Here is an 18325-nt window from a genome sequence, read left to right as displayed (position 1 = left end):
AATCAAATCAATCATTATTTTTTTACTATATGAATAAATGCACATTAAGTGAGTCAATCTATTTCATGCTATTAGGAAAGAGATCATATGCAATCATCTTTATAGAAATGCACTCAGAAATTTCTTAGTTCAAAATTCCTTTCAAAGGCATTAAGGATATTTCAATAAAGTTAACCAATGATAAGTTACTTTTAAAGATACTCTTTGATAAACTGATGTGAAAAAAAGAGATCTGAGGTACACATCAATTAGGATAAACAAACAGTTACCTAATAACACATAAGATGAATGACCTCTAGAGTTCAACTTAACAGTCTTATGAATTAAATGAGATGTGGGATATACAACATAAACAGCTACACAACAACCGAAATAAAGAAGAAAAATCTACAAATAACAGACACATGTCAATATTCATATTGCCTCTAGTCTAGTATAATAAATTTAACATACTTTTAAAGATTTGTCACACTTAATTTCTACAGGACAAAAAAATGCATTTTGAACTTCAAGACCTTAACATTTGAAGTGTGTGTGTAGTTCACAGACCCATGGTTGAGTCAGTTTCATCCTTATATTTATAACTTAATTGTCTAATTATATATGACAATTAATCATTGGGGAGGAACAATTAATAAATAAATTTCCTTATGAAAACAATACTTGTGTGTGTCCTTTTAAAACTTTCAAGAAATTCTCAATTATCTTACATACAATGTTCTATTAATCGATTTAAAAGTACATAATCATAATAGTAAAGTTTTAATCTTCAGTCTTTTCCAACAGGGTTCATAATTGTTTTTCAATAAAATTTGAAATCATCATTGTAAAATACATACAATGTATTCAGGATATACAATTTGATTGAAACTTTTATCTTAATATGGAATTAAGACCTAAGTTATGAAATTAATATCTAACACTTATTCTCCTTCCAAATATGATTTTAATATTGGAAGCTAGATAACAAACAAGTATTTACCAACCTTTCTATGGTTTTCCTAAATTCTTAATAGCAAGCAATGACAGCCTTCAGGAATGAAGTATGAAAAAATATGCTTTGAAAGATTTACAAAACAGTTAAAGAATGGAATAATGGCAACAGTTTATATAAACAAGAGGCTCTCAAGAGCCTGAATCGCTCACCTTGATTTTTTGGTATTTATCTTTCGTTTAAGAGTTAAAGTGTCCAATTTCATCGTAGTTTGTTTTTTTGGTTTAATGTACATGTATATTAATAAGTGTTTGTAAATGCGGTTTTTTGTCATACTTTCTTCAAAATCAAAAGAAAAAGGTGTTTGGCGTGAGATTTTGAAGTTTGTTAGGTTTTTAAAAGGTGGTTAACTGCATGCATGCACAGTTGACTTGAAGATGCTTACATGATAAACCAATTGTGTAAAATTGTCCTTAAAGGGCAATTACTCCTTAAGGGGTCAATTGACAATTTTGGTCATACTAAATTTTTTGTAGATCTTACTTTGCTGAACATATTTGCTGTTTACAGCTTATCTTTATCATTTATACTTTTCAAGATAATAACCAAAAACTGCAAATTTCCTTAAAATTACAAAAATTTAGTGGCAGCAACCCAACAATGGGTTATTAAATTCATCTGAAAATTTCAGTGCTGATAGAACTTTAACTTATAAACACTCATACGCCATGTCAGATTTGCTGTTACTGTTTTGGTTTTTGAAGTATAAGCCAAAAACTGCATTTTACCTCTATGTTCTATTTTTAGCCATGGCCGCCATGCTTTTTGATGAAACAGAAAATAAAACACAAACTTTTCTGGACACCCTAAGGATCATTCAGCTTAAGTTCGGTTGGAATTGGTTCAGTGGTTTCAGAGAAGAAGATGTTTGAAATAGTTTACACCAGACGGAGGACGACGGACAACACCAAGTGATGGCTTAAGCTCACAGTTCCTTCGGAAGGGTGAGCTAAAAAGAAGATGAGTTTAAGTTAATTTGTTTGTCAGTTAACAGAAATCAATCCTGTAACCGTTGATCTGGTTTTTTTTATGTCAGTTACAAAAGAAAGACTGCAGCTGTTATTCCAAAATCAGTTTATCAACTTTTGTACTTTTATATCATGAATACAGGATACAATAACAACCAATGCAATACCTTTATCTTCACTGTTGTCTTTTGTCAGTACTTTAGGTTTGACTGCCACTGGTGGTTTCTTTGGTAATGGAGGCTTTGGTTTACCAGATATCAATGAATTTCTGCAATTAATCAGAGTAATAATTCAGTTACTGTCTACAACTTGACCAAAATATTTGTCTTTATATCCTAGTTTTTAGGTTTGACAACAGGCCAAGCAGCACATATTATAAAGTTTATATTGAGCCTGTAAGAAATTCTACTACAGAACAATATAATTGATACTAAAATTTCCAAAACATAATAATTGTTGGCCTTTTTATTTTAAAGCTGCCAAGTTCTTTGTGAGGATTTACATAGGTGTTGTTACATCTAAATTCTTTTTTTAAAGTAAGTCAAGGTTGATGTCATTTCTTTAACAGCCTCAGTTATTTTGTTTACACTTTTTTTTATACAATGTGGCATCATATTTTTGTCAACAATTCGCTCCCCAATGCCCCTAAATGCATACCTGATGCTCACTTAAACCAAACTTTTTGAGGGTACAGCAATGAACTGGAAAGTGGTTCTTTTGATACACAATCCATATCATATTCAATTTGATAAGCAGATAGATGATAGGTGCTGTTCAACATACAAGACAGCTTATTTTTGAGTGTATATATAACATGATTTAATGTAATGACAAGAATGTTCAATAATTCATATAATATTGTTCCACTAGAGAGAATGATGAAAATCAATGTATAATTCCTGCTATCCCCAATCAGAGTTACAGCTTCCTCTCTACCATCAATAAACTACAAAAAGTGCCAACAATTAATGGCTGTTACGTAATATTCTAAGGGAAATCCTGGTGTTGCATAGTACCATAAAGTTTACAAAAACTCATTAATTACACAATTATTTGGTAGATTGGAAATCCTTCTAGTATATATTAAATGACAATAACAGATTTGGGCATCTAAAAATAGAATTAGTGACTAAATTTGAGTCATTTTAGTAGAATATGTAACAATTTGATGTTGTTCAGTGTGGAGGTTTTAGACCAAAAAAAAATTACCATTCTTTTAAAGTACACTCCCAACAGTCACTGTACACGAGGTGAGACAAATAACAGTACCCATAGTTTTGGGAAAAGTCAGCAGTTTCTTTACAACTAATAGATTGGTAAGTCTTAAGACATTGCAAAATTAAGTATCTTGTAAATATTTCTTCATAGTCCTTAACTGCTATCTTATCTGCTGTTGTCTTATTTTTTGGCATTAATTTTTCCCTTTATTAGGTTTGCATCTGATGCCTCAACACATTAAGTCCCATGGTTTAACATGACTGAGCTGTACTTAACATGCCCCAGACTTCAGTGACAGACAAAGACTTGACTGAGATATGGCCAGTATACTTTTGCAATATATGTATGGTATTAAATACATTCATGACTTTGAAGTACATTGACAAGAATTGCTGAAATAGAAATTGATGTTATGGATCTATTTTTTGTGTAAATGAGAGTGTTAAAGTAGTGAATTATTGATATTCCAAAGTAGTTTCTGACAGAAGATTAGTAAACTATAATTAAATTGAAATCAAAATATAATATAGGTCAAAACAATTTGAAATGATCCTCAAATGACCTGAATTTTACAACTTTACAAGAAGAGACTCCAATAAATAATAAAGATTAAAATATAATTGTCAAACATGAATGATCATGAATAACTATGATTTTCAACAATACTAGGCACCATGCAAATACAAATGGAACAATTTAATTTATAAAAAATTAAAATTATGTCCAAGTCATATGAAAGTACAAAGTGAATTATAATCGCAATTGGAAAATATCATATTGATAAACTATCATTGACATATAACACCAAGTTTCTTAAGAATGGAACTACATACAAAACTTACTAAAAGCAGACCAGAAATAGCTAAATGAACCTTCTACCATTGTGGGGGTTGCATACAATGATAAATTTAACAATCTAAAGAATTACCAATTGGAAATTTTAAACCGATATACATGTATCACAAAAATCAGTATAATGAAGAAAAAAAGATAAATTTAAATATTCTGTTTTAAATCTCATTTTTCACAATTTTTACAAGCCATTTGTATACCTTTCACAAAGTCTACATAATGCAATTTAGTAAGAGAATTAAAGAAAAGTATATGCCCTCAGTGTTTACTTTAAAGTTTGTTCCTTTAGTACAGCTAGATATATATTTCTAAGTTACACAGTTACTAAGTTGATAAATTCCTAAATACTGCACCTACCTTTTGCAATCTGCATCTGCATGCACCATTTTACTTTGTTCTGTTTCATCTGTAGAGAAAATATAAAAATTGATTATAGTGATCGAAAACACAAATGTGGTATTTACATCTTAATCATAACAATCCTTTCACTTCTTCATGTGTCTATCTCGGCTCATCAGACACTGTTCACATTTGATGCACATCAGTTCTATAAAGATAAACAGGTTTTAATGAAGTCTGGAACAATCAGTCAATATACTCCTCACTGACCACCGGCTAATCACCTCATTAATCAAAGGATAGGGTCACAACCTTAAAATAAGGGTTAATATGGTTTACAAATATTATAATTACTCAGAATAATTGTTTATCTAATTCTCACAGCAGTCAGGTCGGGATCAATACATTGCTTTCTTTAATTCTCTTCTACAAATACACAGAGGGTAACAAATATCCAACCTAGAAGGTCATCAACGAGATGATAAACTCCTCCTGCTTGTACAGCCTGCTCATAAGCTAAGCTCTGATTATAATAAAGATTGGGAGAGATTTAACATGAAATATATATATTCTCATTTCTTATCTCAACAAATCTCTTTTGAAAAAATAAATTGTAGAAAATTCTTTGCTGCAGGTATGTCTAATGATCTTAAGATTTGTCTAAGCACCACCATCAAGAGATAATATAAAACATGTAAACAATCATCTGGTATAAATAGGAGTGCACTTCTTCCTCATCATGCAAGTCTTGTCATTTTCTTTTTTTTAATTTATTTACAAGTTTACAATTAGATATTGTGAAACAAATAATCTGCAGCAGATATACATCCAAATATGATTTTTGGCTAGATTTCCCTTTGAACCCCTATTCATGTACATTTTGTATATCGATGCCTATTTGATTCCCAATTTACAAATGTTTGTACTTTTATGATTGAAGAGGTATTTGACTACACATTACAGACACCCCTACAATATCCGTCTGACCCATCTACATTCTAGTGTTTCTCAAATTATAAAGAGTATGTTAACAGGAGCAATGATATTATGCTACTTACATCATATTAAAAAAAATCATTATTTCCTCAGTCCTCCACAAGGTTGTCCCCACCACCCCAACCAATCTGAATCTGCCCTACTGAATCTCATGTGAAACAAACTGCAAGCAGCATTCTGCCACAACTCCAAATGACTGGAGTTAATTTTAAACTACTATCATGGTGGTGAGGTGCTGAGTAAACAAGCTACATAAAATACTCATACAACACAATGGGCCCAAATACATTGGTGGAATTTGCCTGTTATCTGCTCTTTGGTCAGGTTGTTAAAGTCTCTTTGACATATTCCCCGTTATCTGCTCTTTGGTCAGGTTGTTAAAGTCTCTTTGACATATTCCCCGTTATCTGCTCTTTGGTCAGGTTGTTAAAGTCTCTTTGACATATTCCCCGTTATCTGCTCTTTGGTCAGGTTGTTAAAGTCTCTTTGACATATTCCCCGTTATCTGCTCTTTGGTCAGGTTGTTAAAGTCTCTTTGACATATTCCCCGTTATCTGCTCTTTGGTCAGGTTGTTAAAGTCTCTTTGACATATTCCCCGTTATCTGCTCTTTGGTCAGGTTGTTAAAGTCTCTTTGACATATTCCCCGTTATCTGCTCTTTGGTCAGGTTGTTAAAGTCTCTTTGACATATTCCCCGTTATCTGCTCTTTGGTCAGGTTGTTAAAGTCTCTTTGACATATTCCCCGTTATCTGCTCTTTGGTCAGGTTGTTAAAGTCTCTTTGACATATTCCCCGTTTTGATTCTTACTTTTATTAGACCATAAATTGCACTACATATACATAGAACTATCACCTGTCAATAACATCAGTATGATATCCTTACTTTCATATCAAATAGGCATCATAATGCTTTTCTCACTCAAACATTCCTACAGATCACTGAAACTTGGAGGAAATATTTATACAAAAATAAATAGAGATAATCTTCTTCATGTAATTAACAGATACATCAAATCTACATCGTATACAAAACTTCAATATAATTTTCTCCTCAAATCTTTGTTAATTTTTTTAAGCATTTTTTCATGGCATCGTTACAAAGTATCTGTTCACTGAAATCATCTTAACTCAAACATTTCATTGATTACATATATACTTGAAGTACACCAAGAATTGGCAAACAAACTGAACGACAGATGTGCTGCTGCTCAAACTTCATATAAACAGAATAAAACATATTTCTGTACTTTGTCTCCATTAACCAAAAAAGCGATCTGTCACAATACAGTATAAAAGACAAAAAAAATCACTAGCTCTTAACTGCCACTTAAGGAGAGCAAAGATTTGCAGGACTGAGATATTCAATAGAGGATTAATACATTATGGGTGTTGGTTCCCCTATTTTTTTTGTTATTTCTCCTCTTTTTTTTTGCTAAATGAAGGCACAGTAGTATACTGCTGTTCAAAGGTCATAAATTGATTTCAAGAAAACAAATCCTGGTTACATATTAAAACCGAGGGAAACGCATCAAGTATAAGAGGAAAACAAAGAAACAACAAAACACTGAAATGCATAAAAAAACAAACAACAATGCAACAAACATACAAAGAAACAAACTATTAGGTAACTACTATGCATTGATTTTTATTATCCTTGGCTGTATTTTACATGGGTGCATTAGCAGCATATTGTTTTACAGTTTAATTTGTATGCAAAACTCTTACAGCTTGATAATAGATTATGAATATTTAACCTTCAATGGAATCCAAAACAGGGAAGGTTTGAAATTAAAAATAGTCATGTTTTATGGTGCCATGGAGAATGGCATTTCTATAAAAATTATGTTATTCTTCTGTCTCAATATTACATAAACAATAATAAATCTGTTTATTTGTGTAATGTATATAAGTTGTTTGATGTAGGTGTGAATTTCTCCATTCTGGGTTATCTAATCTTAATTTATCTTTAAAATAAATATTTGGAAACCTTACACTCTTTTTAACAACATACAGAGATATAGTAGCTTGCATTATATGCATATTTTTTAAAAACAAACAATTAAAGGCTGTTTGATAAATTTATGAATCAATAAATAAGAAAATAAAGAATGAAACTAGTTATAAAAAAAATATGCAGATAATTCTGTTAAGTGCAGGCTCACCTGTAAACAATATACAGTTTCTCTGCTTTGCACAGAATTTTACAATCCAATTTAGTTCTTTCTTATCCATATTAAAATCTCAAAATGTATTGAATATTAGAATATCAACAGACACTTTACAACTAAACTGCACCCTATGTATAAATATATTCAGGAAATTGTAAAGCTTTCCCTTCCTATAGACTATAAAAGTTTCCTGCCACAGTATATTCATGGTCACAATGTCTTTGTTCGGGTTATAAGTTCAGGAAAGTATGAACGCTATTTCTACGATGAAAATGGCCCATTTAATCAAATTAATTAAAAGTTATCACCTAGTAATGAGATAATTTTAAGAACCTGATCAAGGAAAGAAGGATACAGTAATCCAGTGTTGACATGAATTAGAATATCATAGATACAGTTATTCTGTTATTTTATGTTTAAATCATTGAAAGCAATATGATTTTCTTTCCCTAACCCCCAGGTATATATATGGCCATGGCCTCACGTCATATTGAAATCATTTCTCAAATCAAAGTGTGATACCAAAAAAATTACATGTATCAATAAATGCAATAACTTCCATGTTTACATGCACTTCATTAACAACAGAAAAATTAAGGAAATCTGAAATAACTTTCATTTCAGTCATACAAAAAATGAATATAAATAAATAAATGAATAAAGGGTTGTGTGTGGTTTATGTCACATGCATGCAATGTTAAATCCCAGAACACTGAACAACATGTTAAAGATGTAATTCAATAAAATAGATATTCAACCCACCTGATAATAAAACCATATTTCTCAGCACTACTCCAAGATTTCAGAACAGATTTTCACATTTGTAAACCTCAGATTTAATCAAACTCTCGTTCACAAAAAGGAACACCACACTCTCCATAGATTGTGTTTGAATACTTGTAAAATGTTCATTTCCTGTCTTAATTAACTGATTTAAGCAGGGGTTATATGAGAAATTAACTATGGCATTATTAGTTGTAGATAATGGGGCGACAAATGAGATAACATGTTGATGGAGGTAAAAAGTGTTGATAGTGTTGTGCCTGGAAACAATTTATGTCATGATAGTTCATCCTCATGGATAAAGAGGTATCTGCTATAAATAAAATTCTTCTAGCTATGATCTACAACATTTTATACAGGAGGGTCATTCATGTATGGATAGATCCGATAGATGGGTCAATATGTCAAATGAAGATAAACAAGAGTGCACACGCAGAAATGTCTCGCCTTTTATACTAATCATTGATATTATGTTGATAGTCCTAAGTATAAAGCTAAGCTTTATTACAACTGTCACACAAACTTAACATTAACCAAGATATATACATTGTAACTAAACAAAGACCAATGAACCTTGAAAAAGAGGTCCAGGTCAGATGAACCATGCCAGGCAGACAGGTCCGGCTAACAATGCTTCTATACAACATATATAGTTGAAACATTACTTATAGTTTAAGAAAAATAGACCAAAACACAAAAACTTAACACTGTGCAATGAACCGTGAAAATGAGGTCACGGTTAAATAAAACCTGCTCAACTGACATAAAGATCATAAAATATTTCCATACACCAAATATAGTTGACCTATGGCATATAGCATTAGATAAAAAGACCAAAACTCAAAAACTTAACTTTGACCACTGAACCATGAAAATGAGGTCAAGGTCACATGACATCTGCCCACTAGACATGTACACTTAACAATCATTCCATACAACAAATATAGTAGACCTATTGAATATGGTATGAGAAAAACAGACCAAAACATAAAAATTTAACTATAACCACTGAACCATGAAAATGAGGTCAAGGTCAGATGACACCTGCCAGTTGGACATGTACACCTTACAGTCCTTCCATACACCGAATATACTAGCCCTATTGCTTATAGTATCTGAGATATGGACTTGACCACCAAAACTTAACCTTGTTCACTGATCCATGAAATGAGGTCGAGGTCAAGTGAAAACTGTCTGACAGACACGAGGACCTTGCAAGGTACGCACATATCAAATATAGTTATCCTATTACTTATAATAAGAGAAAATTCAACATTACAAAAAATTTGAATTTTTTTTTCAAGTGGTCACTGAACCATGAAAATGAGGTCAAGGACATTAATCATGTGACTGACGGAAACTTCATAACATGAAACATCTATATACAAAGTATGAAGCATCCAGGTCTTCCACCTTCTAAAATAAAAAGCTTTTAAGAAGTGAGCTAACGCCGCCGCCGTAGCCGCATCGCCGGATCACTATCCCTATGTCGAGCTTTCTGCAATAAAAGTTGCAGGCTCGACAAAAATCAAGCCAGTCTTCAGTCCACAAAACCACAAACCACTACGTAGAAAACTAAAGGCTGGGTAACACAAACCCAACCTAGTTCACTGAAAGGAAAGCAGAGCCTGTTCCACTAGTGTCACCAGTAGTGTTACTCATGGTACTTACACATTTGTTGATGAGTTTAACCCAATGATGTTCATTACAATGAAGGAAGAGGACGGGATTGTGGTTATAACAATTAAAACATATCCGTGGTCATCTGTGACACACACTCTCCATAAGAGTCAAATAACTTGTGAACTTGTGTCAGTTAAACTTTCAAAGGGATGACTTCATCTTAACCACTTCTGACCCTTGGTTCAATAGCTTCCTTGTTAGGTTAAAGTACATTTTTGTACATAAATATGAATAAATGGAGATTTCAGGTTTAAGAGGTCAATATAAGTCTTCAATAATAGATATTTATATATTATTAGTTTAAACATATTTATTTAAAGTGGATTGGGAAACAAGTTTTGCCACTTATATTAATCCCTTTCCACTTTGCGGGTGCGAGTGCTGCCTTGTAGCGGCATTAGCCTGCTCTTTTCAGCCATTTATCGTCCCCTTCCGACGGACTATCATCTTTTCCTCAAGACCATAATACTTATATATTATTAGTACATGTATATACAAATGTCAAGCTCTTTAGTGTTCTGAGTAGACTTACTTAAGAAATGAAATCTGTTATCAATACCAAATACCATTAATGACAAAGCAATAAAACTATATACAAAAGATTCAATTTGGAGAAATGTAAATTGCAAATGATACATTTATTTTTTCACACAAACAAAGCAGTCAATTACTGATTTCAATATCGCTACACCAACTTAATTTCATTATCAGTCAAATTCATCAAAACTGAAAACAATTTCTTCGATATTTTATTAACATGTAAAACTTGACAATATCATTTCTCAAGCTTTTTAAGGATAAATTTTAAACCAAAATGTCAAACATCAATATGGTCATTGTAACACAACAACCACTAAAATGGTAAATTAGCATTCTCAAACTCTGTATTTAAAGTTAAGATCAAAGGGTACACAACAGTTTTGTGAATCATTGTGTTATTATTAGGCTTTTAACCTTTCAAACATAAAAGGTATTACATACCCTTATTTGTACAGATATGGCATAGTGCATGCTTTGCTATTGCAGTAAACTACTGTAATTGCTAATATCAGTTGTACATAAAATGAATTTATTATTAGATGCACATGTACATGCAATGCCAAAACAAAGTGCACATTTCATTTTTTGTTGCACTAAAATCAAATAACTGGTTTACCAGGATTTGGAATACAAGGTGCAGAAAGATGGATTGATTGAATTCTTCTGAATATCCCACCAGTGTATAAAAGTTGTATCTTCGGCCTATAAAACTAGAGGCTCAAAAGAGCCTGTGTCGCTCACCTAGGTCTATGTGCATATTAAACAAAGGACACAGATCGATGGATTCATGACAAAATTGTGTTTTGGTGATGTGTTTGTAGATCTTACTTTACTGAACATTCTTGCTACTTACAATTTTCTCTATCTATATAGACTTTGCCCTTTAAATACAGACAAAATTTTTTGTAAAAATTTACAAAAATTTACCAAATTAATGAAATTGTTAAAAAATTTACTATAAAGGGCAATAACTCATTAAGGGGTCAACTGACCATTGTGGTCATGTTGACTTATTATTAGATCTTACCATGCTGAACATTATTGCAGTTTAAAGTTTATCTCTATCTATAATAGTATTCAAGATAATAACCAAAAACCGCAAAATTTCTTTAAAAATCACTAATTGGGGGGCAGCAACCAAACAACCAGTTGTTAAATTCATCTGAAAATTTCAAAGCAGATCGATATTGACTTGATAAACAATTTAACCTCTTGTCAGATTTTCTCTAAATGCTTTGGTTTCAGAGTTATAAGCCAAAATCTACATATTACCCCTATGTTCTATTTTTAGCCATGGTGGCCATCTTGATTGGTTAACTGGGTCAATGCACACATTTTTTTAAACTTGATACCCTCATAATGATTGTGGCTAAGTTTGGTTAAATTTGACCCAGTAGTTTCAAAGGAGAAGATTTTTGTAAAAGATTACAAAAATTTCCAAAAATTGGTAAAACATGACTATAAAGGGCAATTACTCCTGAAGGGGTGAACTGACCATTTTGGTCATGTTGACATATTTGTAGATCTTACTTGTTTGGCTTAATAAATATTTTGATATGAACGTCACTAATGAGTCTTATGTAGACGAAACGTTTGTCTGGCGTACTAAATCAGGGACGGATCCAGCCATTTTAAAAAGGGGGAGTTCCCAACCCAGGATGAAGGGGGGGTTCCAACTATATGTCCCCATTCAAATGCATTGATCGGCCAAAAAAAAGGGGGGTTCCAACCCCCGGAACCCCCCCCTCTGGATCCGCCACTGTAAATTATAATCCTGGTACCTTTGATACTTTGCTGAACATTATTGTTGTTTACAGTTTATCTTTATCTATAATAATATTCAAGATAATAACCAAAAACAGCAAAATTTCCTTAAAATTACCAGTTCAGGGGCAGCAACTCAACAACCGGTTGTCCAATTCATCTGAAAATTTCAGGGCAGATAGATATTGACTTGATAAAAAATTTAACCCCTTGCTCTAAATGCTTTGGTTTAAGAGTTATAAGCCAAAATCTACATCTACATACATTGTATGTTCTATTTTTAGCCATGGTAGACATCTTGGTTGGTTGGCAGGGTCACTGGACACATTTTTAAACTAGATACCCCAATGATGCTTGTGGCCAAGTTTGGTTACATTTGGCCCAGTAGTTTCAGAGGAGAAAATTTTAGTAAAAGTTTACGACGACGACGGACGCCAAGTGATGAGAAAGGGCCAGGTGAATGTATAAAGGCTATATTTTCAGTGTATAAAGGCTATATCGTCAGTGTATAAAGGCTATATCGTCAGTGTATATAGGCTATATTGAGACATAGAGAAATCAACACATCTCCTGTTGAGGGGTAAAACATGAATCATTAACACTCTACAATGTTATAGAAATGTGCAAACAATAAAGCAAAAAGTGAAGTATACCATATTGACTTTATTTATCTTTCATGTTTATAGTTCAGCTACATATGTAAAGTCAACCTAACACAGAAGATTGCTTCAACATGAGCAGAGTGTAGCAGATCAATGAATTCTAACATTAAACAGGAAGAGGAACTAATTAAACAGACATCCAGGTGTGAAAGTAATTATAGAGTAACCCCTTACCTTATATTTACCCCCTCCATATATCCGATATTCCAATGAATGAATAAGAAATAATTTGATACCAACGATTACATCAATAATTTAACAGCGATGCTCAGTTTACATCTTACTTTTAAACAGGACAATAACACTACTGTAAATTAACACCCAATGAAATTGAATATAATAAGTACAATAGGGGTGAAATCCCTCAGATATTCTACAGTATATATATTCATATTTCAAAAAGTTCACTGAGCTTAGAAAAATACATGTATGCTTTATATAGCTTCAAAGGTGCCTTGTCAAACATGCCCACAGTTATAAATGTATTGCAGTCTATTAAACTTTAAAATTTTCTATTTTTGTTTTGTTTTGGTAATTCCTAATATGAAATGATTGGAGTTTATTTTTGGGCTTACTGAGAATATATTGATTTCATTAAACATACATGTACCTGTACAAAACGTGATTCAATGCACACAGCAGTATTTGTAGTATTTACATGGATCAACCATGCATTATAGTATTAATTTTAATTTTTATGTTATGCTTTGATATATTATTTTACTTTCTATATTAAACATCAAATGCTAAAATAAAGACATAATTTACTATACTGGGTCAAGTTGTTTTAGGTGAGTCTTTTTATGAATAAGAAACTAGTATATGATAGGATAACACACTTAAAAGTGAAATATTCAAGTTGAAACAAAAATCAAATGGATGGTTTCCTATTGAATGACTACTTAAAATGAGCAATGTCAAGGTCGATATAAATTGGCGAAGTATTTTATATATATAACAGTGACATAATATACAATTAAGGCAATATACATGTATTTTATTACCTAGGTAGTAAAAGATTTCTGACAAGGAAGCAGCCAGTTGATTTTATATGACCTATTAGTATATCATATAGATAACAGTCTATATAATGTGGATAAGGGATATGGGTCAGAGATGTATTTATTTCAATTATGATTCAAATATTGTAATTATCCACTTAATTGTCTTAGTAATATTTATGTCAACGATCAGTGGACACCAGACGAAATCAACTTTACCCGAAATTGATTATGTCACAGCAAACCATCATATAATAAATTTGGAAATTAGAATTACATCTTTATCTTCATTTTATTGTGGCATATTCATTTTAATCATGTGAACATCACATTCAATTAAATCTGAACTTTTCTTCCTAGTGTCTGAGACTTAACAGGCACAAATTAAATCAAAATCAGAAATCACAGCCTCCCAAGCAGCAAAACTTGTAGCAGTGTTTTTTTTTAATATAATATGGATAATTGCTTGAATATGGAAAATTAATATGCCTACACTGCATAAACATTGAAAGTTCTTGTATTATTATTAGTAGATGTGTTTTATAGTTAAAAACACTCCTATGGTCAAATAAAATACCATTCATATTTGATTGAAACATGATCTTCTAAAACTTGCATGGCTTGATGGAATATCTTCAGTCAAGTATTGACAAGACACTGACCGTCAGGAATCAAGTTGTATTAAATTTGTTATCAGATATTGAATTGTTAATGGTATCATTAAATGTATTTTCCTTAATACCTAACCATTGATGAAGAAAAGTAAGGTATTGATATTGAAGTTTTCTCATTTTTATCACTTACTGACGATCAGGATTTATTTTTATTTGTAGAATACAATTTTCATGGATTATTTTGGGTCAATGACACTTTAAATATTGCAAAGCCATGAAATCAAATAGCCATAAAATACATTTTTTTCTCTCAATCCAAGATATTTAATATTAATCCCCAGTACAAAAATTAATGAAAGAAATGTATGCAACATGTACCCCTGTGTCTATCTTTATTGTTACATGCTTCCTGATGTTTAAAATTTATCATTTTTTATGAAATTATGTTATTTGAGAAGAGTTTGATATTTTTTTTCCTGTAGGCATAATCCAAATGTACAACTCTATTTTACAGAATCCTTTGGGTGATGCAATTTATCTCTATATTCATACATGTATATCAAATTACACAAGAAATTAGAGATATGAAATTAAGTCTTCCTGGAGTACAAGTACCTGTACCTTGTTATAGCAGGCACATTTGACTCTGCTTTCTGAAATAAGTGCCATTTTTTATTTCCTTTAAAATGTTCTCCCAATGGTTTTAATATATAGCATCTAAGTAATTTAATCAATATTGAATTGCTTGAAAGTGATGCAAATATTAATATTTCTAGAAACAAGATTATATTTCAAAATTCTTTATACTGGTTAAATATGTATATCAGGATGTTACGTATACATGTACATGTATTTGCAAATTGTGAGGATAACACTATTCATGTTGTCCATTAAAGAAGTAATTTTGGTGGAAGCTACATTTGCACATAAAACTTGCCTAACCACATTTTGTGTCTGTACAGGCTAGCTGGACCCGGTGTATCCATTGTTTTTCAACATCTATTTTTTCAGTGAATTAGGTGTTGTCTGTTAAACTATCCAATATTTTCAGTATAGCTAATTCTAATATCCTTTAATGTTCACACATCGGTGACAATATAATGGAATGTGATACAACTGTCATACAAGTGAGAGGTTTAGCTAGCTATAAACCCAGGTTCAATCCACCATTTTCTACATTTAACAGGCTATTATTTGAACTTGGAATTATTTTTAATTATGGAATTTGCTTGATTTCTTGTTATTGAAATTTATAATAAATTCCATGCTTATTCTGTACTGAAATGTTCTGTGCTGCGCACAACACTTTCTATTACAAAGAAAATAGCATATTTTCAATAGAATGTACTGTGCCGCGCACAACACTATCTAACCAAAACACATTGTATGGAAAGTGTTATTAACCACTCAAAAGATCATAACACCAAATCATTGCAAATAAACATGGAATTCATTAAAAATTTAAACACAAGAAATTATGCAAATTCCATAATTAAAAATAATTCCAAGTTCAAATAATAGCCTGTTATTTGAAAATGCCTGCACCAAGTCAGGAATATGACAGTTCTTGTCCATTTGTTTTTGATGCGTTTTGTTATTTGATTTTGCCATGTGATTATGGACTTTCCGAATTGATTTTCCTCTGAGTTCAGTATTTTTGTGATTTTACTTTTTACTATAATTGTACTATCTTTACATTAGCTGCCTTTAATGGAATGTTTATCTTCTTTAAATTATAGCTTATTGGTTCTCTTATTTGTAGTACATGTAGTAATAAAAAAATATAAATCTATATATTTACAAGTCACAACTACCACATCTTATTATGTATTGTTGTTCTTTCATTGTTGTAATACATGTAAAATTTAAATGTGTAGGCTTTAAAATCCTCCAGAATAGTTTTGGCTTTTAGAAAAAAATGACAATTTTCATAAAATTATCAAATGGTCAGAACATAAATCAACAACATCAACCTTATACATATAGTTTGTATATATCTCAATCTATTTGAATTGATTTCTTATTTGACCATCAAACCTTCAGGGTATACAATGTCAATGTAAACTGGATAATGAGACTTTGAAATAAATAAATAACAACAACAAAGATGTGACATACATGTAAATAAACATTGTCATCAAATGTAATATGTTGATATTACTTCAAAGGAATTAATATGGGGACGAAGTCCCCAATAACAGTAGAAAATTCAATAAAAAAAAAAATTCGGGAAAATTTCCCGAATTTTTCATTGTACTAATGAACTCAAAATCGTTCAATTTTTTTTATGTCATGTTTTGAAATCCCGGACCTGCGCAGAAATGTACAATATACTTCCTTTTTCCGGTCTCGTTTGTATGAAACTTTGAGTAAAATATATATTTATCAGTCTAGTAAAAAATAGGAAGAAACGCGCAATACCAATTTCATTTTTAATAATTCCTTGATATGAAAAAAACGTTACCTAATGATAGCGTTTCTTTGTTTACATTGCATATGACGTCATAATTTAAATAACGTCACAACTAAAATCCCTAACAACAGAACCAAACTCGGAAACGTTACGGTATTTGCGTTTCTTTTTTTTTTGACAAATACTTAAGTTACAAAAAAATATTTCATACAGACTTCGTCCCCATTTACAGGTAATGCCTGCCTCATATTAACAGACGAAGTACAATAAAAGAACTGCTGCAGATTTTTCTTTCTTTTGCTGCTTTCTTAGACTTTAACCCAATTTATCGACATAATTTACAGAGAATAACACATTATCAAAATTTATAATATTATTTGAGGGGTTTCTTACCATTATTCTCATCTTCCATGATTGATTCATGTTTCTTTGTTTTCACACTCTTAGACAGTCTGGGCTGGCGATGATATACAATCTATATTATGCATAATATCAAAAAGAATATTCAAACTACTTGGGAACTTCGAAATTCTTGAATGAAATCTTTTATTATTCCTGCATTTCCGGTGATGTCACATGGATAAAAAAATCAAAATTCAACATTTATCACGTGATACGTTTATTCCACAGGTAGTCCACCTTGAGTAAGTTGAAAGGCGGCAAATATGAGTTTTAAAATTTTTTCCACATCTGACAACTTTTTCAGGGGCGGATCCAGCCATATTAAAAAAAGGGGGTTGGGGTTCTCACCCAGAACAAACGGGGGTTCCAACTATATGTCCCCATTCAAATGCATTGATCGGCCAAAAAAGGGGGGTGTTTCAACCCCCGGAACACCCCTCCCCCTCCACCTTGATCCGCCAATGACTTTTTTAAAGACAATATTAAAGATGTAGATCTATACAATAATATCGGTTTTATACATAACGGTCCATGTAACAATTATCAATTCAAAGTTTTAAAAAGTTTTGAAATTTTAGATTTTTTCTTAAAACATAGGATAACAGTATCCTGAAATTTTAAGGTTGTGCATCTATCAAAAAAAAAATAGTTAAACCTATCTAAACCGGAATCAAATCAGTTGATTTAAATCTCTTATATAAGGTTAACGTTTGAGATAAATAATTCAAAGCTATTTGGTGTTCCCAGTGCCCAACATTTAGAAGTAACAGTGAAAACTGACCAACTCGCAGTAAACCAAATAGTATTATTTGCTTTTTTGGCGTTCCTGATGAAGGTAGATCCAGAAAAAGCGCTTCGGTCGCATGCAACTTTAAACGTTTTGTTTTCTTTTTTATCAATTGCATGACGATAATATATTGCCTTTTAT

The 18325-nt window shown here is 31.6% G+C and overlaps 1 protein-coding gene across 6 annotated transcripts in view; it reads right to left on the bottom strand.

The window, feature by feature from the left end:
• Window positions 1–17561, bottom strand: part of LOC143045795 (uncharacterized) — a 48909-nt gene extending 31348 nt beyond the window's left edge. For 3 of the 6 annotated variants that reach the window (XM_076218567.1, XM_076218580.1, XM_076218605.1), the window contains exons 1-3: window positions 7530–7659; window positions 4390–4438; window positions 2130–2230 (exon numbers count right to left, since the gene is read on the bottom strand). In XM_076218567.1, the coding sequence (XP_076074682.1) occupies window positions 2130–2230; window positions 4390–4438; window positions 7530–7599 (220 nt within the window). In that variant the 5' untranslated portion in view covers window positions 7600–7659. Of the gene's footprint in view, window positions 1–2129; window positions 2231–4389; window positions 4439–7529; window positions 7661–8297; window positions 8417–17388 lie in introns of those variants that run through there. The other 3 variants (XM_076218589.1, XM_076218598.1, XM_076218573.1) reach the window with 3 other exon arrangements.
• Between the last annotated feature and the right edge of the window lie 764 nt (window positions 17562–18325).

The sequence above is a fragment of the Mytilus galloprovincialis genome, chromosome 1, assembly GCF_965363235.1.
Source record: "Mytilus galloprovincialis chromosome 1, xbMytGall1.hap1.1, whole genome shotgun sequence".
Taxonomy (NCBI): Eukaryota; Metazoa; Mollusca; class Bivalvia; order Mytilida; family Mytilidae; genus Mytilus; species Mytilus galloprovincialis.
Note: the sequence above shows the minus strand (reverse complement) of the source record. Positions and strands in the feature narration are given on the sequence as shown.